Below are 19400 nucleotides of genomic sequence, written 5' to 3'. Positions count from 1 at the left end.
TGTTGTTATTTATTTTGGGTAGAGAGTGCATCAGCAAAGGGAGCTCTGAAGGGGTTAAATAAGGTCGGCTACAGTATGTGCTCGAGCATCCTCCTCCCTCCCCTTAAAAGAGAAAAGGAGTTTGTTTCACCTGGAGACCGTCCTGCCAGAGGGGGAGCAGATGGAGTACATTTGATCACACTTCTTTCTTTTCAACGCCTGTACGTGGTTCACCATGTGATGATAGCAGTTATCTGAGTGGGACATGGATGACCAGGATGGCTCCTGGTGGTCTCTGCGGGCGGCGGCAGCGGTCAACTCCAGCAGTGGGGAGGCCGCAGAGCACAGTTTGTCCGAGCGGACCCAGCTGGTCTTGGAGATCCTCATGGTGCTTATGTGTTTGGGCGCTGTGACAGGTACAGAATACCTGTTGACCTTTTTTAAGCATAAATAAAACTTCTAACTTATTGTAATTGCAACTCCTGTTATTTTCTATTAATTGCCCGTCTAAAATGTTTTGCTATGAAGCTTATAGGCCTGTCCATATACTGTACAGCCACAGCACTTAAATTCTACATTTCCTTGTTCCAGCACTTCGGTGATATCGCACATGATTATCACATTGACATAGTGGAACATTCTTCATTTGTTATTTGGTTTGTACCTAACTGCTGTATTATTGGTTAATAAATCATTTACTGGTGCTGTATCAATTTAAAGAACCATTTTCGGGTTGCCGGGTTGTGAAATATCCCTCTGGCAAGTGTTATCCTCTTCCAGCATGACATTTGCAGTATCTTTTGTCGCTCTTTGGTTAATCAGAAAGATCGCTCCTATGCACCACGTGACTTCTGACCTTCTAGAAAAGAGCTGCATGCAGAGCATCTGGACCAAAATGTATTGTTTAACAACCTGTTTTAAAACCTTTAACAGCAAACTTTATGAAATGTAAAAATATGTTTACCAAAGGCTTATTTGACATTTAAAATGACATGGTTTGAAAGTTAGACCGATTTCACTTTATTAATGACTTGCTAACATTTATGACTGCAGACTTGATGAGTAGCCTAATTGGAAAGTCAGAAAATCATGACCTTGTATAATTGCCTTTGTTAACATCTGTGCTGGCTTGTTAAAAAGTTAGACCCATGAATCTTAATTGATTATTAGAAAAAACAACCAGCAACAAGATTAGAAGTTTCTGGAAAGACTGGACTTTTTAAATGTAATTTTTCATTGCTTTGAGTACCACCAACAAAAGCATCTTGTTAGATTTTCTTTAACAAAAGGTACTTACATCACTGCTCAGTTAATTACCATAATGGTCTCTGCATTGCTGTTTAGTATAATATAATAATATATAAGGCTTGTTTCATTGCTATTAAGAACTCTGCCGATCAAAGTCAGGCTGTCCAGAGTTCAGATATTAAATCACAGGTTTACTGCTGTGTGGATTCTTGTCTCTATTGCTGGGCTACAGATAGAAAAGGTGGTTGTGTGGTCCAGCATCCAACCAGTCTGACCTCTGTGTTATTGTGTGTATTTCTGTGTAGGCAATATTCTTGTCATTGTTATTGTGGCTGCAACCAAGACTTTCCACTCGGTGACGTCAGTGCTGATCATGAACTTGGCCATCAGTGACCTCCTGGTGGGCGTCGGAGTGATGCCTTTTGTTGCTTTGTCCATCATGAACCGTGGATGGGTGGATTATGCTGTACGTCACCTCTGTCCAGTACTATAAAATGCTTTACAGTCATGTAACATCACAGTATTAGTTTCTGACGTGGCCTAAATCTGACTTCTTATGTCTAATTTTCCTTTGCTTTAAAAAGTGTGCATGTGATGAGATTCTGTCTCTCTCCTGTCTGGCAGGACCTCTGTTTGTACGTGGGTTACACCTCCTCTGTGTACTGTACAGCTTCTGTACTGACGTTAGCTGCTATTGCCCTTGACCGCTACTACTCCATCATAGACTGCCTGCGCTACAGCTCCCGCTGCACCCTGTGCAGGACATGTGGCGTGGTCCTGTGGATCTGGCTGCAGGCTCTGACAACCAGTTGCCCTCCCCTGTTGGGCTGGAGCTCTGTCAGCTATGTGGGTCCCATGTACAGTTGTGCGGTCAACTGGGCCAGCAGTCCCAGCTACTCTGCTTTCATGGCTGCCCTCTCCTACCTCATACCAGCAGTGGTCATCCTGTTCTGCTACGTGAACATCGTCAAGGTGGCCCGCAGCCATGCCAGGAGGATTCATACATTGGAGGACTCCGTCCAGCGCAGCAGAAATCCACACTCCGCCTTCCCTCCTTGTGATTCATCTCGCCAGCACTGTGAGAGCCTCCACAGCCCCTCAACACTGATCTACCATGTAAGTGGACAGTTTGTGTCTGAGGTCAGTAGAGAAGAGGGGGATTATATTAGTCCTGCTCTCCCTGGTTCTGCTACGGAGCAGAATAATCCTTCATCCAGACGTATGTTCTCCTTTCTGGCTCAAAGCGCCTCCCAGCCACCCCTGCAGAACTCTCAGCAGCAGAATAACCACCAGGGACTGGTGCGTCTCTTCCTGGTCATCTCAGCCTTCTTCCTCTGCTGGACACCTTACATAGGTGTGGCCCTGATTCAGGCCACGGAGACTGCAATTTCAGGCCAGTCCAACCTTGTCCCACCTTCTGCTGTTACTTTTTCGTACTGGCTGGTGTTGCTGAACTCTGACATCAATCCACTACTGTACGCTCTGCTTAGCAAGCGTTTCCAGGGCGCTCTTCAGGGACTGAGGCAAAAAATAAGAGCACGCCTGGGGAGTGTGGTGGGCAGGGGAGAGGAAGATGACGGCAGGAGCAGCGACCCTTGCACTCTGACCACCACCCATCCTGGTCTGCCTTTCAGCTCTGAGACTCCTCACTCCTCCTCCATTTTTACTGTTAGCGCTGATTTCAAACGTCATTCTGAGGATCTATGCAAAGTGTGTCGCCATGAAAACACCTCCCCATCCTGCTCCATGTGGCAAGATGCTGCTGGTGACGACTGCCTGCAGGTCCCCACTCGGCCACAAGACAGCAGCAGACTACCTTTCTCTGCTCTGACCAGTGAGCATCATGCCACTTTCTTCTATGGCCAGATAACAGTGAGAGTAGAGCATGATGTGTGTTAATCTGATTTCTGCAGATGCTGTTGCAAAAAATTCTTACCTGTGGCATTCAGACTTGGACTGCAACTAACAGTGATTTACATTATCAATTAATCTATCGGTAATTTTCTCAATTCATTGATAAATCATTTGGTCCATAAAATGTCCATCACAATTTCCCAAAGCCCATGACATATTCATTGTTTGCTAGCTTGTTTTGTCATTGCAGCTGTAAAAAATAATAATAACATGGCATATTCAAATGTCTTGTGTTGTCCGACCAACAGTCCAGGATATTCAGTTTACAGTTTCTCACAAGTGAGAAGCTGAAACAAGGAAATGTTTACATTTTTCCTTGAAATGTGATGATTAACGGATTATCAAAATAGCTGCAGATTTAATTAAATTAATTGCCTGTGGCCCTTTCCAGTGATCAGTAATTGCAAACCACGGCACTGCAACACTGAGGAGAAAACAAATGTGGACAAATGTATTGAGAAAAGTCTTTTATATAGTACATGTGATTACACTTCAAGATACCCAACAGTAGATCTAATAAACCCATCATTTATTCACACTCTAAATATTTCTTCCTCAAATGTGCTAATCATATGTTGCATCTCAGTGTAAAAATCATCATTCCTTACAAAGGTTTACATTTATTTCTAGCAATAATTCCAGAGGAATACAATATTATTATTTATTGTCATAGAGAATGACAATGGGAAACAGTGCTATTGTACTCTATTGCAAAACAAAGAAAAGGCAGTGAAGTGGACTTGCCAGCTGTATCTGCTCATACAGGACGTGCATGCTCGCCCTGCAGGTATCACTCACCCCCTCCCCCCCCCCCCCGAGGTTAGTAAGCAACCAAATGCAAAAAATATAAAAAGTCCTGTACGATACGTCAAAAGTTTGTTCCAAAAAAAACAACTCGGTCAGATGAGTACAACAAAGGATAAGTATTAAAGAGTCTCTCTGCAGCAGTCTGTGGTGGCACTGTGAAAAACAGACAGCAGGTAGCGAGCATGTGTGGTCGAGTGATGTTCATACATTCACAACAAGGCAGAGTTTCTACCGGGCGCTTCACACGGCACGTGCCTCATTTGCCCTCAGATCCATCTCAGTTGTTGACTTGCCTCAGAAATGTGATTAATGAAAACACATACAGTAAGACTTTTTTTTGACAAACAGCAGAAGTGGACCAATGCGAGCCATTCTCATGTGTCAATAGCCCTCTCCCCGAGCAGTGAGACATTTTTCAACTACTGTTATTTTCTTCAGGGGGAAAGAATGTATTTAGCCGCAGATTAGTTTGCGTGCATAGCGGGTCTAGACACTTAAATGTGATACGAAATTCCAAGGGAGCTCAGTAATAGCTATGGTTGATATTCAAAGTTATTAAAGGGGTTCATGAAGCTTGTCTGTCTTATTATGTAAGCTGTTAGTGCTTTAAGTCCATCCAAAGATTGGGATATATTGGGAAGCATTAATTGTCAGTGAGCTACATAATAGTTTGAACAGCAAAAAAAAATCACATTTTAAATAATCTGAATGGCAATACATGTATTATCAGTAATGTTTGGTTGATAGAATGTTAATACTGTTTGCTGCCAGTGTCTCAGCAACTGAAAATGTGAGGCAAGTGCTTCATGGATGGACTGAAAGCACTCACACTTCTTGACAAACAAATTTCAACCATCTCGCGCATTGAAAACCTTGCAATAAAGATACTGGTTTTAGATCTTTCTTGAATAAAGTCTGGGCCTGAGCAATTGGGTGTCAGCATTGACAGAGCAGGAGATTGGCCCCAAGAAAGCACATAACCACAGGGGGCCAATCAATGTGGTCTAAAAAGACCTAACCTCTCTCTCTCAGGATGAACAGAGTGAGGCGTTGTGAAAGCTTCTCCAGCTCAGATTGATCCTCAGATGTCCAGACAGGTCCCTTCACACCCGATGAGCCCATTGGGTCCACAGCTCCAGGACACCCAAGGTGTGAAACACAGCTATGTACAGTGCATGAAAGGCAGGTACTTGTCATTAAGTTTACACCTGAGGGACGCCACTGTGGGCCTCCCCTTAGTTTTCAGGCATTCAGCATTTCAGGCATTCGTCTTTGGATCTTAAAGGTGTGTAAATGTGTACATGATAAAGAAAGTAAGTCCACAAGGTGTTAGGCCTGCCTCAAAAAGTGTCTTTTTTTCCTTAGAGCTGAAAAATATCAGGCAAATTGGCAAGTCTTCCCAGGCGCAAGGATGTAGTGAATGGAATGATTAAGAGGTGCAGCAAAATTAATACATGACTCAATCAGTTATACCTGATAATCTTTTGGGGTAAAAAGGATTACAATTGATAGTCCGTGCGCCAACTTGGATTACTTCCGAGTGGAATGGATGGGAAATGAATGATACAGAGTCTGTGCCTTCTGCATCTCCCCTCTTGGCTGTAATGTTGACTGATTGGAGAACAGTCTGAAATACTTTTCTTTTTTTTTTTTCACTCAGGGAGCTGCGTGAAAGAGAGGGCAGGTCAATTGTCCCAACATCAACACTTAGAGGTGTTAATGTGTCTCCCTCCTTGTGTATGTGTGTGTTTGCATGTTAATATTTCATGGAGTTAATGTGCAAATGTTGACATGGAGGTCCTGCTTCTCCCCCTCCAGTTGAGCCCTGCCTCTGCGCTGCCCTCTGCTGGCTCGTCACGTTTGCGCAGCTTTGTGCTGAGCTGGATGATGCACTGGTCCCAGTCCTCCGGTAACAGCAGCATGAGGAAACCCAGGCAGATGATGAACACAGCAATGAGGCGCACTGTGTTGAAATGAATTTCACATGTATAGAGGTCCACCACTGTAAAATTATGAGGATGCGTTAGTATATGAAGGAATATGTAAATAACAATAATATCTTGTAAATAACAAACAAGAATTTATAGGATTAACGTACACAATTAACATGCAACGTGGAATATAAATCACCACTAATAATACATGTAAATGTTTGTCTCATAATATCAGAAAGTATACAATCAAAACTAAACCGATTTGAAAATTTTATTAAATTCTTCATCAAATTTAGATGGTAACTTTTGGGGGTATTTCAATGCCATCAAATATTTCATGGTGACCAGGTCTAAAACGTTAGGTCTGGGAGGAAAGCCAAGAGACTTACTGGCATTTACAGGAACACTTAAGACGATGCCAAGGGAAATTAAAGTTGGGTATGTTATCGCAATGCCAAAGTTCACCAGGATGTTGAAAGCTGTGGGAAGAAGCAAAATCAGAGCGGCTGCAGACTACACAATGAGGGTGTCAAACCATAAGGTTTATGCACAGGTATGTGCTTCATATGTCATCTTTCCATACCCAAAAGTAGGCCTGCAACCCCGCAGAGGTAGGCCCAGGGGATGTCTCCAAGTGAACCGATGTACTCCACATGTGTAAAATACAGGATGACCGGCACAAAGCTGATGAAAATAAAGTTGGCGCTCCCGACAATGCTCAAAAAGAGTGCAGCCTCTCCAAATTTGGCACTGCCCAGGACCATCTTGAAGAGCACCTGCGGATAAACAGGTAGGGAGAGTAATGAAAGCACAAAATCTGCCCCCTTAAGGAGCAGAGGGATATTGCAGAGGGCGAACCTGCCAAGTACCTGACATGTCTCTGGCACAGGGCCACTGCTGTATATTTATCACATTATGTGGCAGAGACAGCAGGGCAGACGAGACCAGAGCCCCCTCAAAATTTAGCTATCTGCTCTGTAACCTCCTTGATCAGGACATCACAGTCTGAGGCCAGCAACCAAACGCTCACATATCACACGCTTCTGAGTCTAACATTTCATAATCTCCTCCTGTCTTCTGCCACCTGGTTACATAAGTAGGGGGGAACGAGTCCAGGATTTCTTATGTAAGACAACATACATACATATGTTTAGCTATTTTAGTTTAGCATTTTTTTGTTCAACTGCAAGCGAAGGTGTCACTACAAGGGCAGTTTGTGGAAGGACACAAATGTAGTAATAATGTTCTTCAATAGATTACAGGCAAACCAATACCTTGTAGAGCGCTGACATCGAAGCAGAGGCCACTACAAAAGTGATGCCGATGACTGAGTGGCTGTGGAATCCATCAGCATAGGTCATCATTACAATGCCTGCTATGGCCAAGATAGCAGCGACGATCTGTAGAGAGAGAGAGAGTAGGAGGAACATCAGAGAATGACGGATGGACGTCATGCTGCTCACAGTGTGGTGATAAAGACGCACGAGCCTTTACTGCTGTGCAGGGACACAGCGGGCCCACATGGCCTACACTTTGTTATTCACTGCAGAAATCACAAGCCTCCCAGGACAAGGCGTGTAATGGTATAATTAATACGCGGGCTTTAATTTGGTATTTTCAGACAAGTATACACACTCCAAATGAAGTCTGTTCTTGGATTCACAGTGCAAGTGCTTCTAACACAGGACAGGCAGCTTCTACAGTGCTGGCTTGATTGTCTGACATTGATTTTCGTTACCCTGCCATCATGTTTGCAAACCAAACCCCCCTCCCAGTGATCCACCAACCCCCACCTCTCACACCCCACTCCCACTCCGCTGCCTCTGAGATTATCACAGCTTCAAAACGCCACCAAACCATCTGTTTCATCCCGCTCTCAACTTAGCCTTAAAGAATCAGAACCAAAGGTGTTCAGCTTTGCTTTATCGTGTTTGGAGCATTTGTCTTTGCTATTTGTGTGCCTGGGGTCATAACCAGAGCATGCAAGCGCGTTCGGCTGAAGAATAGCGATGGGGACGGGGCGCAGTCCAGCTGAGTGGATCAGCTCTGCATTAAGGCGGTGTCAGGAAGATAAATGAGCCATGTGTTTTTGCTTGGCCAAAGCCCTTGGGCACCTTTGGCAAAATGGCTCTTTCTGCACTGCAGGCTGCCTGTCAGTCACAGATACACCTTTCACTTCTTGTGACAGACTGTTTGCTTACAAGGTCGGTGACCCTGCATGTGTTGATGCTTTAGTTTCTTGAGATGTTTCAGCACAATGTGAAGGTCAGAGGAAGCAAAGGAACTGGACACCCGCACATTAAGTAGCTCTTTACGGGATTACAGTGTTGTTACTGCAGCATGTGAATGTGGATTAAGCTGCATCTAACTCCCTTTATAACTTTGATGACCTTCTAACCTGTGTGGCACCCTCCGACTCTGCTGATGCCACCACAACTGAGGCAATAAAACAAAGCCATCGTTATACGTACACAATATCGCCCAAACAAACCACCTCCCTGTTTAACAAGGATGATTTAGCATCGAGCATCTTCCTCTCTTCCCCTCTTCACCATCATGACAAACTCGTCCAAGATCCCCTGCATTGCTGCAGACATCCAAACACTGCAATCCCCACCACCAAGTAAGAGAGAGAGACTAGGGTTGTAAGAGAGAGAGAGAAGCAGAATTATTACAGTATTTGTCTCTTACTGAGGCCTTTCATCGCATATAATGGGGTTGGGACTAGGGGCACACACGAGGGAGAGGTGGGGTGGTTGTGCCGGAGTGTGTGAAAGAGAAAAAGAAGGAAATCCATTCCGCAGAGTGTAGGATGGCTGCAGATATGAAAGCATGTGAGGAGGTGCTGTGGGAGGAGAGCAGGAGATCCCTCAATTCACAAAGAAGCTAACACCCCTTACTCCCTTGCTTGTCTCTCCTCATGCAGACAAATTCAGAGACAAACATGCAAGCACACACGCAGATACACCAGGAGGCACACGTGAATGACACTGCGTTCATTGGTAAGAAATCACACTGACCGTGCTGTGTGTGTAGCTCACACAAGTGCAGTCGAAGTAACCCAACACACATTACGTGCATTCCTTTGGGAGATATATGCGCATCATGAGGGAACTCCTGCACAATAGAGGTGATACATACACACTCCAGTACACTATATACTACAGAAAATAGTGGACTTATTTTTACTCATCAAAGCAAAGAGAGATACAATATGAAACCTAAGGACAAGTGAAGGTTATCGTATGTCCAGTTATCTAACACACAGCAAACCTTTGCAGCAGAAGTGAACTGAGCTTTTATGTAACACCACTTGTGTTTGTTGTAGCTCACAACTTCTCATCAATTCTAAGTGGGGAATGGGGACTGTTTTGTGGGAACTGTTCCCATATAAGTCTGCTATTGAACAAGACTGCGTGGGCACTAAATTTGAAAGCGCACGCCCCTAAGTTGTTCTCCCTCTTTTGCTAGTCAGAATGAGATTGGTGGCAGAGACAGGAGCATGGAGAGGCAGTAGCCTAAGACAAGAGACAGAGAAACAGACAAATAAAAGAAGAGGTGAGGGAGTCGCGCTGGTGGAAGCTTGTAGCCTATGCTGCACACCCTGAAACATTCACAGTCGTTTGAAGCACAGCTTTCATGCTAACGCCATCACTGAAACAGAAAAAGATCTCTTGCAGCTACCTACCTGTTCTACATGCATTTAAATTTCATTAATGGTACTGATTCCTCAAAAGCTACTGAAAACTACTCAAAACAAGATACCATCCTAATCTAATATAGGAAACAATGAGTCATTAGTTCAAATTGTTAGTTAAACTGTTCTTTGGTGATCACAGAGATGTGTGAATATTTGATCTGTTAAGTGGATGTATATGTCAAATTGACTGCATGACTCATTAGGCAGAGAAAAGCTGTTGCTCTCAAACATTGGATAGATGAAATAGCCCGATAGATAGAAAGTTTGCGAAGTGATTTCATCATACCTTGGCATAGTTTTTTTCAAATGCAATTATACAGTAGTTTATTTTGATACACTTAAAAATAGGGTTTTTGGTATCTTATTTTAAAAGACATTTTGATGTATCTTTGCCTATCCTTGTTGGTGAGTCAATATTATCAGACGATACTGGCTTATCACAGATATAATGCAAATAGAAATAGAAGCACAGACACATAACAAAGACAAAAAAATATTTAGCACAACGAACACCCGAAGGACAGGAAAGAAGAAAGGATATACTTCTGCTACACAAAGTTATATATTTTTTAAGACCTTTCTCTCATCTTGGCTTGGTTCTCGTGAAAAATTGGATACATTTGCTTCTTTAGGGCTCTGAACATGATCAAACTGAATCAATCTGGGAAGGGAAAAAAATCCCTTTTTGGTGGAACTACTCATAAATGAGATAAAATAATTATAATAATAATCTGAGGCTGTAGTATCCACGATAAATGAGTATATCAAACATTCAATTAAAAGATTAAATCTTCATGCTGTAGTTTCAGAGAACATGATGATATGTAACCTTATAGGAGCACATGTTAGAGCACATACATATATACATATACATTATGCAAATGTTGCTGTGTTTGTTATTATGTTGTATACAGATGAACAGTGCCATAGGTGTGTAGCCTGGAGGATAAATCGTTATTTTACTATCCACTTTGCTGTATGGGGCCTGTGCTTGACTTAGACTCTTATCTAAAGATGCAGCGGCAACATTTTCTCTCAGGAAGTGAAAAAATGTAGACAACAAAAGTCACACAGACACAGACACACACAGGCAGATGTCCTCACCCTGACCCCCATGAAGCGGTCTCTGAGTACAATCCAAGACAGCAGGAAGACAAAGGCCTTGTTACAACAGAAGAGCGCTGACACGTCTGTTGTGTTGATCTTCCTGAGGGCCTGCAGGTACAGGTAGTTGGTGAGGATCCACAGCAGGCCAAAGGGAGCTACCTTAGTGAAAAAGACCTTCGGTGTCAGCCCATCGTCCCCGAAAAACCTACAGCACTCTCTGTGCAGGGACACAACGCAGAGCACAGTGTTAGCATATTGAAAATTGTGGTATAACTAATTAAAGAGTTGATAAATATTATTATGATCTGGGACTTTAATCAATATTTATGATCATAAACAGCTTTGTCTGAACAAATAATACCAGAGAGACCAGAGACTCTAATCAGCAGTGAGTGTGGAAAGTAAATCACATTTTAATACTTGTATCCAAATGAACACTTTCATCGCAGTGCATGTGGGACCAACTCTGCTTGAGAAATAAGTAAATATTTACGAATAAAATCTGATCTGCAAGGCACTGAAGTAAAATGTTTCTGAGCTAAACTTCAGCTGTCTCCATTAATGAAACTAAAATATTAATTTCCTCTTATATGATGTGTTTTTGCCAATTCCTGGTTACACTTTAGAGTTTAAATAATTATCTAAAAGTACACAGAGTAAAAAAAGCAGAGAGGCATGACAAATATTAGTGAATCTAAGACTGAAATATTTTCGTCTTCCTCACTTCTCAGCGTTTCTTAACAAGACTCTCGGATTTCAGTTTCTAGATGTGAAGTTCCAAATGCGTGTAATGCTAGGCTTCGACATGTCAATATGTTATAAATACTAAACACAAATAACAGTATGGTATGTGAAATGTGCCATACTTACATACTTAGGAAGCAAAACTGAAACATTTTGACATTTTGTTATCTTGAAGAACTGATATAAACTTTAAGGGCTTTCTTCCTGGCCATGTATGAAGCTAAGACATATGCTATGGATGTTTTTCAGTGGATATCTTCATCACATTATGGCTTAAGTCTGGACTTGAAATGCCCCTGATACATAATGTCTCAGTATCAAAATACTTGGTAGTGATCCTGTCAGCTCTGTTACTGTTTTTAACTCAACAAGATGTGACGTTGCATCACTCTGCTGTAATGCCAAGAAATATTTATTCTACTCCCAAACTACGACTCCCCCAATAATATAACTTGACTTTGTTTTTGAGACACTGGCATTTCTACTGTTTATAGTGTTCTTGATGTACACAGTTTACCCTAAAAGCATCTGGCCCTGTGAAAGTGATGAAGAAGCAATAAATGAGGAGTGGCAGGTACCACATTCGAGTCCTGCCAGATACTGAGGAGCAGCAGTGCTCTGAATCATCTCCAAGAGAGCTGAGTCTGCACTAAAATACACTGCCAACACCCCACTTTTTAGACAACAACACTAATTCAGAGGCAACCACATTAAAGTCTATCATCATTTCATCACAGGCACTCGATACACCAGCGTCAAATCGGTTTGTTTCTTCTTTCCTGTTGCACTTGTGAGACTTCAGAAAGAATTCCAGCTCTACAGCTGTGCTGAGGAAGGTGCTGATGATGGATTACATGTATATAGCGTTTTATCTTACACACTCAAAGTGTGAAGGGGGTGGGGGTTGAGGAACTGCTCTCAATCACCACCAATGTGTAGCACCCATCTGGGTGATGCACAGCAGCCATTTCCAGCAGATGCTCACCACTCATCAGCTTGAGGTGGAGAGGGAGGGAAACATAGAGCCATTTACACTGAGGGATGATTAGATGGCCAGATGGAGAAAGCCAGGTTGGGAATTTTGCCGGGGGAACTCCCTACTCTTTTCGATAAATTCCCTGGGAGCTTTAATGACCACAGTGAGCCAGGACATCTCATCTGAAGTATGGCATCTCCTACAGCATGTAATTTTAGGATTTTATTAGAAGGCCCAGAGGGAAGACTGCCCCCTAAAGACTACCCCCTAGTGGCCCACCATCAACTCTTCCAGCAATAACTTAGTTTTCCCTGGAGGTCTCATCATTCAGGAGAAACAGTGTACATGTTAGAATGGCTGCTGGCAAATATGGAAGATGTTTTTAAACCATCTAGTAGCTCATGAAGTCAACAGTTACACTTTAATCAAAGTGTTTCAGATGAGAAAAGCAGTCTCTGGTGCTTGACATATTAAAGAGTGTGGGCATCGTTTATGTTTGGCTTCTATTGAGCAAAATCAGCAATAGAAGTGATGACATGGAATCTATTTACAAAAAGGATCAGATAATGTAAGACAATGTAATGCAAGGTTTACTTGTAGGAGCCAAATGTGGTGTTTTGTGCATTCAGATTGGGTGTCGCTCTGCTATTATCTGGGGTCAAGTACATAAAGGCAGCATTCAAACTTTTGTAGGCAGGTGTTTTTGTCCCGGAAGGGCAAAGGGTTTTTGAAACCTTTGTTTGACAATCTACTGCATGGAGTATATGGTTTTATAGCTACCCCTGTTTCCATCCAGGGAGTCAGTGTGGACATTGTGGAGGATTACAAATACCTGTGTGGACATTGTGGAGGATTACAAATACCTGGGAGTGCACACTGACAATAAAGTGGACTAGGCCAAGAACTCTCAAGCCCTCTACAGGAAGGGTCAAAGCCGTCTCTATTTTCTGAAGAGGCCGAGGTCCTTCAACATCTGCAGGACGATGCTGAGGATGTTTTATGAGTCTGTGCTGGCCAGTGCTATCCTGTTTGCTGTCGCATGCTGGGGCAGCAAGTTGAGGGTAGCGGACGCTAACAGACTCAGCAAACTGATCCACAAGGCCAGTGACGTTGTGGGGGTGGAGTTGGACTGTCGGTGGTGTCAGGGAGGAGGATGCTGTCCAAACTACATGTCATCTTGTACAATGTCTCCCACCCACTCCATGACATGCTGCTCAAAACAGGAGCACTTTCAGTGCAAGACTTATTCCCCCCAAATGCACCACAGAGCGCCACAGGAAGTCATTCCTGACAGTGGACAACTTTATAACTCCTCCCTCTAAGTGTCTGACACATGGATACTTAGTTAGTTTTAAACTGGACATTGTTATCTGTTTTATGCAATAGCACCTGCTTAATTACTTAATGTGCAGTACTCTCTGCTGCAATTCTGCTGCTACTATTTATTCATTATTACTGTTCACCATAACAATTCCTTTAATTATGTAAATATTGTACATATCCATATTTTATTTTATTTTATATTTTTACTCTGATATTTATATTTCTTCATATACCACTATCTTTATGTATATTCCTTTTGTCTTTTGTGTAATGTGTGCAACTGTGACACAGAATTTCCCCTCGGGGATCAATAAAGTATTTCTGATTCTGATTCTGATTAGTTGAAACTGGACAAATTGACATGTCACGCTGCATGGTAAAACAAATAAACTTATTATTCAGTAACACAACAAAGCCTGGAGTTTATTAACAAAGATACAGTAAGGTAACAGAATAAAAGAAATACAGCATGTCAGCCAGTGCACTCCTGGGCTAAACCACCTCAGTAGTCAACAGTATTAGACTGAGCTACTACACTACTTATGAGCTTGTGGTCTTCCTCAGCAGATGGAGTTTGCAATATCCAAGTCTGCTACATTAAAAGCTAAGAAAAACAGCCAGTAAGTCAAAGTTGAGTTAATTTTCTTTTGGACAAAACACTGTTTTTCTAAGGTCAAGAATGAAATTTGATGCTCAACCCATGAAGGTATTTTCCAAAACAACTGCATTTGGAATTAATTCAAGGGACTTTTAAAAGGGTTTCATAACAGCCAAGAAAAGTCAAAACTTTCTCAAACTACAATTAAGAGAAGCATGGACTCCTACTATTGAAGTAAACACATGAAAATGCAGAACATGCACATTTCATTTTATGAGGTGAATTATATTTCTGTCTCTTGCAGCTACAATCTGTCAGGAAAATCTTCTCCAGCCATACTGTAGCTATAAGACAATAAGCTAGCTATTACAAATGTCTAGTCTTTGCCACTTTGTCTACCGTTTAATATATGAGACAGGACAGCGTTTACAAATGTAAACTCTCTGTCTCTATTTTCCTGAATTGTCTGAGATTCACCAGCAGGTACAATTTGAATAAACCCAAAGGAGTGCTTGATATTCAGAGCACATCAGCTCCGGCCGAGGAGCAGCAGCCCCAGATCCTTGTGTAAGCCCTCAAAAAAAAAAAAGAATTACATCACAGAGATGCAGTAGAAAATAAAGCGCTGATCCCCCGACTCACCTGCCCACCACACTTTCCACCCCACCACCCTCTTTGTCTCTTTGTACTAAAGTAGCACGGCAGGTAGCAGAGATAAGACTTTTGTCTAAAGACCATGATTAATGGACTGTTTCAAATGTGAGAGCACTTCTAACACATTTTGGATTACATTCTTTCTGTTTGCTGCAGCAGCATTACTAAATATGGCATGGGAACCTGATATTCCAAATTAAGTAAGCAAACTTGGGAGGTAAACAACTCTGGCTCATTTGGTGAGAGGCCTAAATTAAGATAATGCTGCTATCCTTCTTCTAAGCAGTTGGCCAAACAGGTTAAACGTGAGGTGTGTTTCCTCAGACAGAAAGGGTGTGTTGTAAAAATCTACTTTTTGTTATTTGAGTGAAGATTCCCCCATGGACACAATGGTACACTGCTTGATATTGTATATTTTGATGTTTAATATTTTGAGATTAAATTGACTTCTCTATTGTACCTGACTTTAATGGATTTATTCTGCTGGCTAATTTGCTCATCCTACCTCATTTACTTGTGACCTCTGGTAACCAGCTGCACACTGATTATGGCCAAATGTGATTTTCTTTGTATATTATTTTAAAGCATTAAAAGGTCAAATTATCCAATAATTTAGAGGGGAAAAAAACATTTTTTGAAGAAGTGTTTTTCCCGTCCTGTTTAAAATCTCACGTTCGTTTTTGGGGATCTTGAACCCCAGGTTGGGTACCACTACATTCATATATTTCCCACAAGGCTTATCCACATTTCCCATAACGTGCCTGAGCATTTCAGCTGTAGGTGTCATCTGTATAAAAAGCAATAACGAGCCTATTTATTTTCATTGGTTGAGAAAAAAAAAATTTCCACCAAATGAATGCGTTGCATTGTGATCCACTGAGGCTGCTGCTGATGGGAAAATTGATTTTGTTGTAGTTGTATCTGGATAAGAAACATATTGACTTTACATAATGGTGTGTGTATTGGCTTGCTAACCATGACAGTAAGAATAAATAATACAAAAACAAACTTTTAGAAATTAAAATACACCAATTTTATTAAATTAATGAAAGCGACATCACTGTCAGTTTCTTTTTAATAGTGTTGAAGTGTTTTAGGGGGGATAGGGTGGTTTTGCTCCTCGACTCTGGAACAGTCTCTTTGGCTTACGTTGTAGTTACACACTTATTTCTCCTTGTTTTATAAATTGTCTTCTCCCTCCTACCTTTACTTCTTCTTCCTGTAAAGCACTTTCTAGCTTTGATTTTAAAAAGTGCTATATAGACAATGTTACCTTGCTTGCATGCAGTGAGTCTTCTCACCTGAACCTCTGTCTGGGTGTCTGCCTCTCTGGACTCTTGCACAGGTGGCCAATGTAATAGAGGGGGAAGAAGAGGCAGTTCCAGGAGGTGGCGAACCAGGTGAGGGTGAAGGGAGCGTCAAACTGCTTAAAGGTCAGCTTGGCCAGCTGGGTGGAGCCTGCCCAAGACGTGCACACGCATATCACCATGGCGACCCCCCACAGGGCCTTCCGCACCTGTAAGGTCGTTACTCTGATGCAGCAGTGGAGCTTCCGTCTGCTGGTGCCGGACTCTGCTCCTGCCACACCACAAGCCGTCTGTGCGTCTGTGGTGCCCACCACATTCTCCCTGGCGCGGTCTTCTCCTATTGATGGACACATACAGGTTACATGCAATGATGCATCAATGATTGCAAATTTGTTCTATGATCAGGATTTTTTTTAATTTTCCCAAATTATCCTTGTTGAAATGGGATTTAAGCACATTTTTAACTAAAGACAACATCATTTATATATTTAAGAAGAAGATATACTTCATTTATTTATTGTATTTCTGCAAGTTCTAATGTTGTTTAGCATTATACATGTCCATATACAAATAATTTAATTATCTGTTGCAGTAAATCTGAACTAAGAGCTCTTTAGAGCTCGAATGAGACTCTTTTATCTGTGCGAGTGTCTTCGGGTCATCCGTGTCTTGCCATCTTTTTCTGGATAAAAATAGCTGCTTTCACTGTTTAATTGAACTTGAAGGTAATCAATCAGACATCTGAGTTAAAAATGTGGTGATCAAGTGTGACAGGCTGCAGCCAAACAGAGGACAAAAGAGGACAGATCTGATATCCAATCCAAGACGACCTCATGACTTACAATGACGTGTGGGTGTGTGGGTGTGTTTTTGTGTGTTTGCCCAAGCGCACACAGAGCAACACTTAACTTTTGTCTTGCTCCTGTCAAAGCCTGATAGCCTCCATACGTCTTCAGTAATGAGTGAATTGAAGCATATTGTTGACGTGATGTTTTCAGTCCCACTCACACCCACTCTGTTCTTCTAAACGGATTCACTTACCAAGGTCATTTCGTTCCCTTGAGTCATTAAACTTACTTATGGATACACTGTCTACTGTCTCCTCGAAACATTTCACATAAAGCTGTATAATCATGTGTAAAAGTTTAAAAGTTCAGACACTCAAACGCAACATTTGAGATGACCTTCCAATTGCTCAGGTCCTCTGCTTGGACATTTATTCTCCAGATAATGCTAGATGCATTATTGATACAGCAGATCTTCATTCAGACAGGTTATCTGCCTCTCAGTGATATTGTGCACTAATGTAACATTAAGATAGCGTGGTTAAGACTAACAGCAAAAAAGGACACAATCATTAGTAAAGCCCTAATAAATCAGACCGTCTCTGAGCCAGACCAGAACCTATAGCTATACTTTCACCACAGAACACAAAACTGCAAAGCCACAAAAAACAACAATCCCATATCAGCTCTGTTCCATAAGGGTTGCATAATATGTACCATGAGTTGTCACTAGCTTCCTGCCTTCCAACAAGTTAAAAAAGAGGGATCTCCCTAATGGTGATTCCAGAGGTAATGATATGCCGCAGGGAGCCTTTTTCAGATTCATCTGCATCGTGCAATGCTGACTTGAATACAGAACGCACTTCAAAAGACCTCAGTGAGACAAGAATAAATCTAACTTAAGTTGGTCGTTACACTGTGGGAAAAAATTATTATACAGCATCAACAAGACACTGATCTCTCTCATATTATTTTAGTTGTCCTGTGTCATTTTATTGCCATACACCTAAAGACACCTTCTATATTCATGTTAATGTGATGTATGTCATCAACTCACACACGGCAACTCATTCTTCCTGGGAGAGCTGCCTATGACCTTGCCAGGTGGTCCCCGGGCTCTCTGCTGAATGCACAGGAGATTCTAATTTCTGTTTATCTACTAGAGGGGGTGAAAATGTGATGCAATTAGGATGAAATTGTGCAACATTATTTGGACATCCCGAACAATGCTCTCTGCTGCTGCACAAGGGCTAAACAGCACTGACAGTACTGACAACCCTGAGGTGAATTTGGCAGCAATGAAAGATGATTCAAGATCATTGTCTGTTATTGCAACGAAAAGATGAATCAGCAAATACCAAAAAAAAAAGAAGAGAGAGAGAGACAGATACAGGTGGATGTCTGTCAAAGTCTTGGCCACAAGGGTGAGAATTATGTTTCTCTATTCTGAGCTCCAAGCCTCTTTGTCTCGTTCTGAAGGTCATCTCTTGTTTACGCTGCTCGTTTTTTGTCCTTCCTGGGCCCCCGTCCCACATCGCATGGCTATGGCCACTGCTTCATACTGCAGCACAGTTTAATCTTCAAAATGCAGTGATGGGCCACACCAATCAGCCCCGAGAGAGGCACTGGCGCCCAGCTAAGCATTTTCAGCTCTGGCACATGTGAACGCATGACAACATTATGGGTAGTGATATTCCTGTCACCCAGCCCACACCCCTCAATGAAGCTGTTACCATAATACTCTGAATATGATATATTATCTCTTTTATTAAATGAAACCCAGTTGTGTAAATTATTAATTAAAGCTTCTATGATGAAATGCTTTTTCCTCTGAAGCCCTGACTTAATGGTTTAAAAGTGACGCACTTTTTTACACTTAGCCTGACGGGGACTAATGATACTGAATCAACATTGTCTGCCAGTGATGAACAATATGAAACACGGCTGAACTCATCTGCGTGAGAGAGCTGGGTCAGTGAAGTGGCTGAGCGAGGTATAAAGGCTCCTACGCTAATGACTTTTGAAGCCATAATTACCATGACTGAAACACCAAGAAAGAGTCTCCTTCTGTAACTTCTAAATGATTAACTGAAAGCTCTGAGCCTTAACAGTTTGTAATCAGATGTCAACCGTCAAGGTATCCGATGTCAACCGTCAAGGTCAGCCCGTGACCCAAAGAAAAGCTTGCAACGCAACCTTTGGCTTGATTTAGTGATTTTTTTTTTTTAAATACTCCAGCCTTTTTCATACCAAAACAGATTAGGGCAGATTAGGGCTAGTAGCGGCTGACTTTTGGCAAAGATGGTTAATTTAACACTAGATGA

At 42.0% G+C, this 19400-nt stretch overlaps 2 protein-coding genes across 5 annotated transcripts in view; one reads left to right on the top strand and one right to left on the bottom strand.

Annotated features, from left to right (window-relative positions):
* The first annotated feature begins 13 nt into the window (after positions 1 to 13).
* LOC119917281 (5-hydroxytryptamine receptor 1A-alpha) lies at positions 14 to 3679 on the top strand. The gene is made up of 3 exons (XM_038737524.1): positions 14 to 395; positions 1533 to 1693; positions 1852 to 3679. The coding sequence occupies exons 1-3, from the start codon at positions 245 to 247 to the stop codon at positions 3124 to 3126; spliced, it is 1587 nt and encodes a 528-aa protein (XP_038593452.1). The 5' UTR covers positions 14 to 244; the 3' UTR covers positions 3127 to 3679.
* The window catches only part of slc35f3b (solute carrier family 35 member F3b), a 52634-nt gene continuing 36829 nt past the window's right edge, over positions 3596 to 19400 (bottom strand). For all 4 annotated transcript variants that reach the window (XM_038737526.1, XM_038737525.1, XM_038737527.1 and 1 more), the window contains 6 exons: positions 16286 to 16628; positions 10687 to 10906; positions 7157 to 7282; positions 6466 to 6658; positions 6272 to 6361; positions 3596 to 5950 (listed from right to left, as the gene is read on the bottom strand). In XM_038737526.1, coding sequence (XP_038593454.1) covers positions 5721 to 5950; positions 6272 to 6361; positions 6466 to 6658; positions 7157 to 7282; positions 10687 to 10906; positions 16286 to 16628 — 1202 coding nt within the window. In that variant the 3' untranslated portion in view covers positions 3596 to 5720. The remainder of the gene's footprint in view (positions 5951 to 6271; positions 6362 to 6465; positions 6659 to 7156; positions 7283 to 10686; positions 10907 to 16285; positions 16629 to 19400) is intronic.

Source organism: Micropterus salmoides, unplaced genomic scaffold (genome assembly GCF_014851395.1).
Source record: "Micropterus salmoides isolate LMB-PRFRI ecotype aquatic unplaced genomic scaffold, ASM1485139v1 Ms_hic_scaffold_22, whole genome shotgun sequence".
Taxonomy (NCBI): domain Eukaryota; kingdom Metazoa; phylum Chordata; class Actinopteri; order Centrarchiformes; family Centrarchidae; genus Micropterus; species Micropterus salmoides.
This window is presented reverse-complemented; position numbering and strand designations above follow the sequence as displayed.